General features: G+C 38.2%; 2 protein-coding genes across 10 annotated transcripts in view; both read left to right on the top strand.

The window, feature by feature from the left end:
• RABGAP1 (RAB GTPase activating protein 1) overlaps nucleotides 1-12,300 on the top strand; it is a 134,718-nt gene that overhangs the window by 72,971 nt on the left and 49,447 nt on the right. The gene's annotated exons all lie outside the window — the stretch shown is intronic.
• GPR21 (G protein-coupled receptor 21) lies at nucleotides 3,754-7,569 on the top strand. Its single transcript, XM_011364319.2, has 2 exons — nucleotides 3,754-4,661; nucleotides 5,100-7,569. Exon 2 carries the CDS (start codon nucleotides 5,490-5,492, stop codon nucleotides 6,537-6,539), a length of 1,050 nt encoding a protein of 349 aa, XP_011362621.1. The 5' UTR covers nucleotides 3,754-4,661; nucleotides 5,100-5,489; the 3' UTR covers nucleotides 6,540-7,569.

Here is a 12,300-nt window from a genome sequence, read left to right as displayed (position 1 = left end):
GGGGAGCCTATAGTCCAGCGAGGGAACCAATTACAATAAAGTTTCATGAGAGCTATGGAACAGAAAACACATATTGCTCTGTGGCAAACGACAAGAAGGACTTCTCATCAAAGGTTCAGAAATCATCCTGGGAGGGAGGGATTGTTCAAGTAGAATGGGGTGCTGTATAGCATGGGAGATATTAAAAGTCAGAAAAGCATGTGCTCAAGGGTAAGAAAGAGCTTGGCAATTTTATAGTGTGTGAAAGGAGATAAGGCCAGGGAAGGTAGATAGAGGCCAGATCTTAGAAAGCTAAAGTACAGCATATTTAAGATTTCAGGAAAAAGAAAGTCATTGAAGCATTTTAAGCAGGCAAATCATATATTCAGGTTTGGAAGGCGGTATAGTTTACAGTGTCCATTAAAGGTAGATTATCTTGATTCAAATCATAGTTCTGTGTTCAAGCTGTTGACATTGGGTGATTTAACGTTAGACTTTTTTTCCCTCTTCTGTAAAAAGGGATAAAGGTACCTTATTTGTAAAGTTGTCAGAATCAACTTAGATAATGCCCACTGTAAATGTGAATTACTACTTAGTTATTGTTATTATTTGTATTATCATTATTAGTTTAAGAAAGGTCATTCCGGTTACTTGAAGTTAGAATGGAGTTTATTAATTGCAGTGAAACCTGTTAGGAAATCAGGTGAGAGATGATTGTCACTTGGATTGGAGCAGTGGCAGAAGGGATAGAGAAAGAAATACTGTTTGAGAGACATATCAGAGGTAGAATCCTTGTCATTCGGTGATTGAATGTGGGATGAATGTGAGATGGAGAGGGAGGATCAGCTACACTAAATAATGTGTTAAATAAATCAACACAACACTTAAAGCTCACTTTTACCTAATAATAAGTGACAGATAATGCCCAGAAGTGTATCTTACGAGTTTGAAGAACTGAGATTGACCCTTTCTCATGTGTATTAGTTAAGCCACCAGATAGATTGGGAAGAAGGGTAAATATAATTTGAACAGTCTTTCCCCTTTTTTGTTTCATGTTTCATTTCTCTTTCTGCCTCATTACCTCTTTGGTCTGTTATCTTGTCATTTTAATTGTTAATATTAGGTTAAACTGTATATGTAAAAGTTGCCATTTGTGTAGATCAGAAAGTATTAACCAGAAATGAAATGGTTAAATATTGGCAATTTCATGTTTCATCCAATTACATTCTTTAACTGGAGCTCTGAGGGTCCATTTTGAGTTAAATTGAGTACCAGTGGCTATCTGAGGGGATGTTGCTATGATGGCCTAAGGACAAGTGGAACTGGACCCCATGAAGTAGATGACAGAACTTGCCATCATCCAGTCAGTGGGGCTTTGGGATGACATCTCGTGGCCAGGTTTTTTTGTTAGCTTTACCCAAAATGACATTGTATATATTATTTTTGGCTGTTTTTTAAAAAAATCTGCTTCAGTAATACATAGAAATAGTACATAGAAATTGGGAAATTCATAAAATGTAGAAAACCATAAAGAAGAAAATTTTAAAATTACTTGTAATTCTACCAACCAGTGAAAACTACAGTTGAATTTTAATATATTTCCTTCCACTCAGATATATACAGAAATAGTTACTGTCTTTTATAAAAAACAAGCAAAAAAAGTTGATCTTGATACTGCATTATTTTAAAAAGGAAATGAATGTATATAGATTTTTGTGAGGGCAAAGATTTTTTGCCCCCCATGTCATTAATAATTTGTCTCTTCTGAAGAAAATGTTTTTCTTTAATCCAAAACAAAACAGTTTAACTCTTGACTGATTTGCTAAAATGTGGCTGTCAGGCTTTTTTTTTTTTTTTTAAAGTTTCCTATGTGAGTATTTTGATTACAGCTCCAAGAGTGGTTTTACTAAACTAGAAACAAAGTTGGGAGAACTGTTGTACTAATGATAGTACTGTAACAACTTGTACTTTTATTGCATTTTTATTACATTTTTAATTCTTTAACATTATCAGCCAATGTAATATGTTTTTATCAGCCTAACTGTACGTGAGAAACCTGAGATGTAGAGAGAATAAGTTACATGCCTGAATTCACAAGGAGTTGGAAAGGCCTGGACTCGTGACTTTGGTGAATGCTTTTTCCATTTACTGAAACAACTCTCAGAAATCATTCCTTTTTTTTTTTTTTTTCCCAATTCAGTATTTATTAAGCACTCAAAAAATGGGAGCTCAAAAATAAAGTCTATGGCAGAGGCATAGAATAGTGAGAGTAACCTGGTTTGGCTGGAGGGCGAGGTGTTTGGGGGGATGTGGAATAGCGATATCAGGTTGGAAAGGCAACAGGGAGCCATTGACTCGTCTTGAACAGTGGAGTACCATAGCACAGCATGTGCTACTGGGTGTTCAACCAGGCAAAAATAAATAGATTAGAAAAATGAGTAAGACTGAAAGTCTAGACAGTATTTAACGATGGCCTAAAGTGAAGTGTTAAAAACGAAAAGAGGAAGCAACGTGAGGGCATCGTAGAAATGGATTCCCAGGGCGCGGTGACCGCCAACAGCACGTTGAGGGAGAGAGCGGTCAAGACGATTCCTAAGTTTCATTCCTGAGCGCCTGGGAAAACGCTGGGGAAAAAACAAGAGAGGCCTGTTTGATGGGAGAAATGTATTTAACTTTGGGTGCTGTGGTTGAAGTCTCTAGGGCATCCAGGTGGAAGATGCGTGACGAGCAGGCAAGCTATGGCTGGAAAGGGGAGCTCCGGGGTGAAGTCAGGACTGGAGACATAGGCAGAGAAGTCGTCTGTGCGGAGGGAGTAATTGATGCCACGTCGTCATCATTCCTTCTTTCCCGGTACCTTCACTTGCATAGCCTCGGTGTATTTGAGGAATGAGTGACAGCAAAGTGTCCAAATGACTGTTGTGTGCCTTAGAACGGGGCAGTCACAGTGAGAGAGGGCACTTAAGGATCTAGAGGCGCCCAGCCTCCAGCAGTGCAACACGCTTGGTAGGAAAACACAGGCAGTTTTAATTGTATGAAGAGAAAGCGAGTAAAGTTGTGTGTTCCCTGGGTGCTAAGTACTGCTAAGCCCTTTTTATATACTGTCTCCTTTATTTCTCAACAACCGCGTGAAGTAGGGAGTTTGACCCTCGCCCTATAGGCGATGAAACTGGGGCTAACAGAGGCTAAGTAATTTTAGAGCAAGGATTTGAACCAGAGGGGTGTTCAGTGCCATGGGTCTTTTTACTGTGCCACACTTTGATGTGTTGGCCAGTAATCCTGTCAAATATCGCTGTCAAGCTTGTGCTTAGGAGGTTTTTGAGTTTCTTGCCTTTGTGTAATAAGCACAGTGCTTCAGCTCTTAAAATGCAGTTAATTGAATTTTGATTATGGGTGGCCATTTGCCTGCAATGAGAAAGGATGTCTATGAAACAAATAAAAAAATGAACGTTGGATCACACAGCATATATTTCCACCCAGGAGGGTAGACCTGGAATGCTTACAAATACCAACATTCCTTTTTCTTTTATTCTACTGGGTCTGTGGAATTTTATTTGGAAAGATGAATTGAGAGTCCACAGACACCTGGAGGAAAAGATAATAAAAATACACATTTTCTAATTAGCTGAAAATTGTCTTCATTTATGACGTTACCGGGAGAGGCACAGTGCTGCTATCCCAGTTGGCGCATTGTTTTACGGAGTCACCAACAAGAGTGTGTGTTCTGAGATTCAAAGGCTAATTTGTACCATGGAACTTCCTGTAATTTTCAATCCTGGTAGAAATCGGTACCTTTACTTTTCCATCTTTTGATTCATATAGTTGTGTACTGCTTCTCAGCAAACTAGAAACAAGAAATGACATCCCAAAACTGCAGCATAGTGTCTGATACAGGAACGATGTAATTCCTCTTCTGTGTGTGTACTGTATCTGCAGTGTTCAGAATGGGTGAGACGCTCTTTATATTTCTCCTGAAAAACTGATTTTTAAGTTGGCTTGTTATTTTGGTCATCTTTCTTAATATCGGCCGACATCCAGTGAATCATGAGAGAATATTAATGCTGAACAGTTAGCCTTCTAGCTAGAGCTTGTGCGGCTGGATTCTGATTCCTCAGTTGCCAGGCAGTCCACACGCTTTCATTCTTTACCATTGCTCTTTGTTCCTTGGGAAAATGCTGCAAGAAAATAGGAATTTCCTCTCACCATTACCCCTCTGGCTGGCAGTGCGTTTCGGTCTAATTCCTGGCTGGCACTCTGTCCTGGTTCTTTCCCCTTTTCCTTACTAGCAGTCTGAATTCTCTTCATCGGCTACAAAGGGGATTCCAGACAGACGAGGAAACAGCTTTCAAACCCTGCACTGCGGGCATGTGAAGTTATTCCCCCACCGTGCAGTCTGGAAGTCGGGGAGCGCCTCTCTGTGATGAATCCCAATGAGCTGCTAAGGATGCCGGAGTTGTGTGCATGCACTGGCATTTTCTTTCCCCTCAGGCGTTTTCTGTCCCCTCCCCCGCTTCTTCCTTTTCCCAAGCCCCCTCGTCTTTCTATTTCCCCTCCTACTCCTTTATCCCCTCCCTCTGTGTCTCAGTTCTGCAGTAAACGGGGCTGAGGCACATTCCTGCTTTGCAAGGCTTTCTGTTAAGGATGGTTTGTGGCTTTTGTTTGGATTACAGCATGCAGAATCACAGGTAACGCTCTGAAATTGAGCTAGACAGATAAATTCCGTTGATATGTTTTCAAAGAGGCAAAATATTACATGGGAATCAATGAAAATAAGTTATTTTAGCTAATTTTATCAGTAGTGATTATGGTCAAATGTTTTCAGAAATGCTATAAGCAGACTCCTTTGCTCCCCCAAAAGGCTCCAGTGAAAGGAAAATGGGGGTAGCTTGATCTGACTGCAGCTGATTTTGTTTCATGTTGATCATGAAAGCTTGCTGTTGCTGTGCCTCCTCTGTGGAGTAAGGACCAGTTTTGTGGGGCGCTGCTGAGGGTAGCCATGAACAGTCGTACTGGGTGGGGTAGGAAGGAGTGGGTGGGTCGATACCAGCCCGAGCTAGCCAGATTCTTTGATTTTTTTCATTGGGATGCAAAATATAAAATGCTCTCTCCTTTTCTTCTATCAGCTGTTCAGAGGAGACTCATTCCAACTCCTGCTGAAGCTCCTAATCTTCCTCCCTTCTCTTCTGCCCCTACCCCCTACCCTCATTGGCCTGAAGATATTGTACCCAGAATTTGCCTTGCCCCCCGGGCACTCTGTGTATGGTAAACCTGACTCTATGGCCACGTCGGGGACTAGCCATACAGCTGCTGCTGGCTCTCCCTGGTCCAGGATTTAAAGGGGGAGTGCACTGCAGGCAATGCACCAGAGCCGCAGCATCGCCAGCCTGGGGACTGAGGTCCTGGGGCGCTTTTACAGACACACAGAGCTGACTGCAATGACAGCGGCTGCTCCTTTGAACTGTTGGCAGCAGCCAAGCAGCAGCATGAAGTGAGAGGTCACTCCTGAGCTCAAGATGAACTCCACCTTGGATGGTAATGAGAGCGGCCGCCCTTTCTGCCTCTTGGCATTTGGCTATTTGGAAACTGTCGATTTTTGCCTTTTGGAAGTGGTGATTATTGTCTTCCTGACTGTGTTGATTATTTCTGGCAACATCATTGTGATTTTTGTATTTCACTGTGCACCTTTGCTGAACCACCACACCACAAGTTATTTCATCCAGACTATGGCTTATGCCGACCTCTTGGTTGGGGTCAGCTGCCTGGTCCCTTCCTTCTCACTCCTCCACTATCCCCTTCCAGTAGGGGAGGCCTTGACTTGCCAGGTGTTTGGTTTTGTTGTATCCGTTCTCAAGAGTGTCTCCATGACCTCTCTGGCCTGTATCAGCATCGATAGGTACATTGCCATCACTAAACCTTTAACCTATAACACCCTGGTTACACCCTGGAGACTGCGCCTGTGTATTTTCCTGATTTGGCTCTATTCCACCCTGGTCTTCCTGCCTTCCTTTCTTCACTGGGGCAAACCTGGATATCACGGAGATGTGTTTCAGTGGTGTGCAGAGGCATGGCACACCGACGCCTACTTCACCCTGTTCATCGTGATGATGCTGTATGCCCCAGCAGCCCTCATCGTGTGCTTCACCTATTTCAACATCTTCCGCATCTGCCAACAGCACACAAAGGAAATCAGCGACAGGCAAGCCCGGTTCAGCAGCCAGAGCGGGGAGACTGGGGAGGTGCAGGCCTGTCCCGATAAGCGCTATGCCATGGTCCTCTTCCGGATCACTAGTGTGTTTTACATCCTCTGGTTGCCATACATCATCTACTTCTTGTTGGAGAGCTCCACCGGCCACAGCAACCGCGTCGCATCCTTCTTGACCACCTGGCTGGCTATTAGTAACAGTTTCTGCAACTGTGTCATTTATAGTCTCTCCAACAGTGTTTTCCAAAGGGGACTAAAACGCCTCTCAGGGGCCATGTGTACTTCTTGTGCAAGTCAGACCATAGCTAAGGACCCTTATACAGTTAGGAGCGAAGGCCCCGTTAAGGGATTCCATGTCTGAGGTGGTTCAGATGTTGGGTTGCTCCGTGTGTGTGTGTGTGTGTGTGTGTGTGTGTGTGTGTGTGTGTGTGTGTGTTCTTTTTATCTCTTCGTATTCCTTGTTCACTAGAAAATCTGGAACAAAATAATTTAACTCTAAGCAATAGCAAACAAATGATCCATCCAAAAAGCCTTCTAAGTTTGCAGAAATGATTTTCTAAAAAGTGCTTTTGAATCCAGAGAATCAGGACCATGAGGATAAGTTGCTCTTGGTTCCAGTTTTTATAATGTCATGGAAATGACTACGGTTCTCAGATTTAAAGAGAATAAAGCCATATCTAACACCTCTCTCCAGCTGGCATGACTGAACCTGAGCGTGAAGTGTCAGCGTTTTAAAAAGTCATCGCTTTCTTGTTGCTTTTCCAGGTTCTTTCTAGTTGTTTGGGCTTCATATATAGTTGCTTTCTTTTAACAAGGAATATTAGAATACAGTGATGAATTAATAGGGTCTTAAATTTCCTTTATATATGCCAAAGTATAACTACATTGCAAGTTTCAACACTCATTTAGAAAACCAAATGTTTTATGTCTTATTCTCTTGAGAGAATTCGCAATACAGTGAATAATATGGACACCGAAACATTTTTTAGAATTTTGCAATTGAACCGTGATGCAAAAGTACAGTCAAATATTAGACAATTTATGAAAAACTGAGCTACTTTTTGTGCCGTGCTTCAGAGCTCTAAAGAAATGTGTGTGTAGAAAGTGGTTGTTGCAGTATATTTGCCCATGCCTTTGTGTATGTGTGTATTGAGAATATTTGAATTGAATTAGAAATCTTTTTTATAGAAAAATGTACATTTAGTTCATTTTTTAAAATAGAAGGGGGTTAATTGAGATGTTCTCTTTGTGATTACATGGAACCAACTAATAAAGTTGCAGCTAATTCTGTTTAAAAGCAGCCTTTCAGTTAGTGTTAAGGAATCCACTTTTAGATGAGAGGAGAAATTCTAATTATCTGTATCTCTTTTATTGCTCTTTTCTTTCTGGAAAAAAAATCCTTTGAGATACAATTCTTAATAGTCTGGTTTTTTTTTTTTTTCTTTTTAAGCCAAAGTACTAGCAAAATCTCTAGGATTTTGTTATTCTATAGAATTATTAATTGAGAATGCTGTGTATTTATAGCAGTGATGTTTTGTTCTTAAAAGTGATTGTCTTTAAAGCAAGAGATTTATTTTTCTATAAAGAAAGAAGGATTTCTCAGCAGCTTCAGGCATGAGAGTATTTCCTCTACTTTTCTGCTGCTTTTAATGTTTTGGAAGTCTTCAGGGGGCTTATGTGATCTCTGCCTTTGGCTAGATATCGTAATCTGAACTTGACAGTGATTTTCAGTGATATGGAAAACGGAAGAAATTCAGGGGACGTGAGTGAAAGTGGATTTCTGAATCCAAGAAAGGACATAGATATTTATAAAATAGATATGCTTTGGTTTTCCATCATGATATTAGAAAATTTCCAACCCTGTTTAAAATATAGGGCAGCTTTATGACTTTAGGTTTTAGATACCAATTTGATTTTAACCTCCAGTGTGTTCTATTTAAACTTTTTTATTTTAAGTGAATAAATTATAAAATTTAAACTTAGGATTCTGAGGTTTTTTCCCAAAAACTTGATCGCTTTTTCTTTAATATTAGAAAATTTCATTCTGAGCTGTATCAAATTTAGAATTCATTTTGAAATTACAAGTTATGTTAGTGATATCTTTAACTGCTATTTCAAGTGGAAAACTTTTTCTGTTGGATTCTGAAAAACAGTTGTACACATTTCATCTTTATTTAAGTGGCATAGTTCTAAAAAAAAATTTTTTTCAGGTATGTTGGTGAATATAATCAGATCAAATTTGCACAGTTTACTTGAGGGTTTTTAGTTCAGCAAATATGGGAATCTTAGAGACTTAATTTTAATAGAAAATTGATGTTAAATCAGTAGATTTTACTTTTGGGAGGCTGAGCCTTTTAATTTTTTGTTCCAGTAAGATTTTAGCCTGTGAGAATAGAAAAGACAAATTTTATGTTTAATTTCCTGGAAACGGCTAATTGAGCTGGTAGGTCTTTTATTGACTGGAAAGACAATTCTTTTAATAGGAGCTTTTGTTAATAGATTTTTACATTTTTGTCCTAATACCAAACTTAGATGTTATTAGAGATTTTTTTTTTCACATTAGACTCTCTATCAGTGTCGCAGTCTAGTAAAAACTAAGAAGATATAATAATTTAAAGAAAAATAAAGCTCCCCTATCCCTTCTCCAACTGCTTCTTTAATATCAGATAGATATCTTTCCAGTTTATCTTGTCTTCATTGTACTGTATAAACTCTAAGGTTTTTTCCAACTATCAATTCTATTTTCACATTCATTGTATCGCTTTTTAATTTTTATTTGTGCGCGTGTGTATGTGTGTGCGTGTGTGCGCGCGTGCGTGCTGGGAAAGGGGGACATGCTTGGATGCACTCATACCATCTTCTGTAGCTGGGGGCAGTCTCTATGGGATACATTTGGAGAGTTTATATTTAAGTAACCTTTTCGTCCTGGCATATTTAATGCAACATTTGATGATGTTTGGGTTAAATACCAATCTGACTAGTTCAGAATGAGAAAAAAGTATATTTTTAGACTCAATTACTTTGAGCTTGGGCAAGACAGCACATTTAGCTTTATATGGTATATGACTGATATCAGGAAGCATAAGCTTTTGGTGATTGCGTTGAAATTATTTTATAGTACACTTTAAAATAAGACTGTACTGATCGTTATATTTATAAATTAGTTTTGTTTTTGTACAGTGATTTATTAGTGAAGGTGTATTTTTTCCCTCTTAGAGCAGAAAAGCAGTTACAAAAGGACAAGTGCTCCACTTTAATGAGAGAACTATCTTGCATCAGAATGAATATTTGAATTTTTCACGGACCTGTTGATTCACCCTAAATTCCATTTGGAAAGGGTTTTCTTTAAGCTTTATTGCTGCATAAATTCCTTTTTGAGCCTTTTATAATGGTTTTTCCTTTTTACTTGAATAATGGTCTCAGTATTTTAAGAATTGGGTAAACTTGAATTTTTGTGCTATAAATGCGTTGTCCATCTCCTTGAACTTGAAAATAAAGCAACAGGGTTACAGGCTCTCAGGTAACAGAGTGGTTTCTGAGACCTTTTGAAGCTTTTCAGTTTTGATTAAAAAATCTGCACAGCAGTTTTGCAGGAAATGTTTTAATTTCACTATATGTTTTTGTATCATAAAAGATTTGTTAAATAAATTATTGGCAAACCAGAATTTATTGTTATGTGAGCAGATTTTAGGAAGTTTAAGGAGGGGAGAATTGTGGCACTGAGATTTTTTGAAGTCTTCATAAATCAGTCTTTGTGTTGATTTTTGTATAATTTTTCCATTTCAGGTTGAATAAAAACTAAATATATATTAAATGTATATAGTATTAATATATTTTGCAGACTCTGGGACTATTCTAGACATTTCTTATGGCTATAAATAAGTCATTGATTTTTCAAAAATTGTAAGACAGAAGGCATCACAATATGATTAAAATGAACTTTGAACTAAGAATCAGAAAATCTAGGTTACTGATACTAATTAGATTTTTCCTCCTCTTATTAACAGTCAGCCAGAGATCACTGGTCTTTTGAGATAATCTTCTCACATAAAATACAGAGCCCAGAATAAAAGAATTAGGAAACAGAAACAATGCAAGTCTTAGAAGAAAACTTCCAAAAAAAAAAAAAAAAAACCAACTAACATTTTCAGAGATTTTGCATCTATTAAAAGAGAGATGCAAAATCTCTCTTTTTTTATATAAAGACAAATAGATAGTAAGAGCTCTTGAGATTTAAAGTATAATGAGACATTTTAAAAACTCAGAAAAGTTTGAAGATAAAATTAAAGTAGGCCATATACTGAAATAAAAGACAAAGCAGATAAAAGCAAGACAATAAGAGCTTCAACCAAGGGGGTCCAGTACCAAACCAGCATGATTTTCAACTCAGTAGGTGTATTATTTTTTTACGAAAAGCACAAACCACATTTAGGAAAAAGCGAATAAATTTTAGCAGAAGTAGAGGGAAACCAGGAAGAATAGGTTTAGAACATTATACTGAAGTAGAAAATGAGGCATAATAGCACCATATTACTTAGGGCCCTATACAGAGCAGTTTCCTATTCATCATCTCATCCTTCTAGGAAGACAGGCAAAGGGAATATTATTTCTCCTTTACAATTGTGGAAACCAAGTTTTGGGGCTGTCAGACCTTTTTCATTCCTATTCCAGTATGTCACTATACCTCATGGGTATCTATTTGGATCCTTTTAGATTTTAAAATTTTGTTTTTTTACCAAGAGAAGACAATGGATACTGGAAAGCATCTTTGACATCATAGGAAGGAATACGTGAAAGTAAACAAACATGCGTGTGTGTGTAATGAGTATGGTATACTGGTGTACAGGTGTCTACAGCGTATGACCTGGCATGAGATCACGAGAAGAATGCAAAGTACTGTTTAGTATTCATAGATAAGGAGATATGTGTTAGACAATTTCCTTAGAAAACAGTATACGAGATGGGCTAGGCTCTGGGTAGAGAAGGATTTCTATAGTCTTATGTCCCTCTTACCCCTTAAAATTAACATAAAATATCCAGCTGGGCAGGATTAATGAAATCCAAAGGATCGATAGATAAAGGACCCTAATAAAGTGACCTACAATATGTGACATGAGAAAGCCCTTAGCAAAGTAAAAAGCATATCTTTACGTTAAATTACCATGACTGTAGTCACTTACGGGTTTAGTGCCAAAAGATTGTATTGTCTGATCAAAATAAAAAAGTAAGAGTCTTTCAAAGTAAAACTTTAAATTCTGTGTCTATTAGCGTTCCGCAAATACTTGTTGAACTGAATTAGTAAGACAGTATTTTGCGAGGGGAAACAAAAGTTAAAGCATTGAACAGCATGGTTTATTTCTGAAATTTCTTCCAGAAAGACTGGGGAAACCCCCATTGCCAACGCCATTTATATTTATAACTAACTAAACTTAAAAAAAAAAAAAGCATTCGTGGGTCTCTGTCTTCATTGGCCCCTGGGGAACAGAATCTGACTCAAAAGACTTCTTCCTTGTAAAAGTTCTTCTTCATGACATATTTGTAAGGATGGGAACCATTACTACTAAGATTATGTTAACATCCTATATTGTTAACATCATACCAAGGATGAGTATTGTAGCCTACAGAAATAAAGTTAAAAGTAGCAGTAAAGTTAAAACAAAATTAGATCCTACTTCTGGCAATTTATTAGGTAATGTTAATCTGTCTGAACTTCAGAAGGGTACTCACCTTTAAGTGAAGATGACACCAACATTATAGGAGTTGGTTCAAGATCAGATATATATTATACTAATAGAAAAGCTCTTTATGTCATTACTGTGATTATTTTATACTCTTGGATCACTTTTTTTTTCTCCTGAGTGAAAAGAGCACGGATTTTGGAATCTCTGACTCTTAGTTTTTTACTCTGTAAAATGATTTTTACCCCCTTGGTAGAATAATTGTGAAAATTAGCTACTGTCACATCTTAAGTGTGTAGAATTGTGCATGGTGGCATCAGAAGCTCAGTTAAAGGTTGCTGCTATTACTTCTTTGTCACACAGAGGTCAGAACCTCCCAGTGACTTCCAGAGTTTGCTGCAAATCGACATTTTTCCTCAGAGGAAAGGCTCTAGGTGAATGTGG

Source organism: Pteropus vampyrus, unplaced genomic scaffold (assembly GCF_000151845.1).
Source record: "Pteropus vampyrus isolate Shadow unplaced genomic scaffold, Pvam_2.0 Scaffold95, whole genome shotgun sequence".
NCBI classification, from domain to species: domain Eukaryota; kingdom Metazoa; phylum Chordata; class Mammalia; order Chiroptera; family Pteropodidae; genus Pteropus; species Pteropus vampyrus.
Note: the sequence above shows the minus strand (reverse complement) of the source record. Positions and strands in the feature narration are given on the sequence as shown.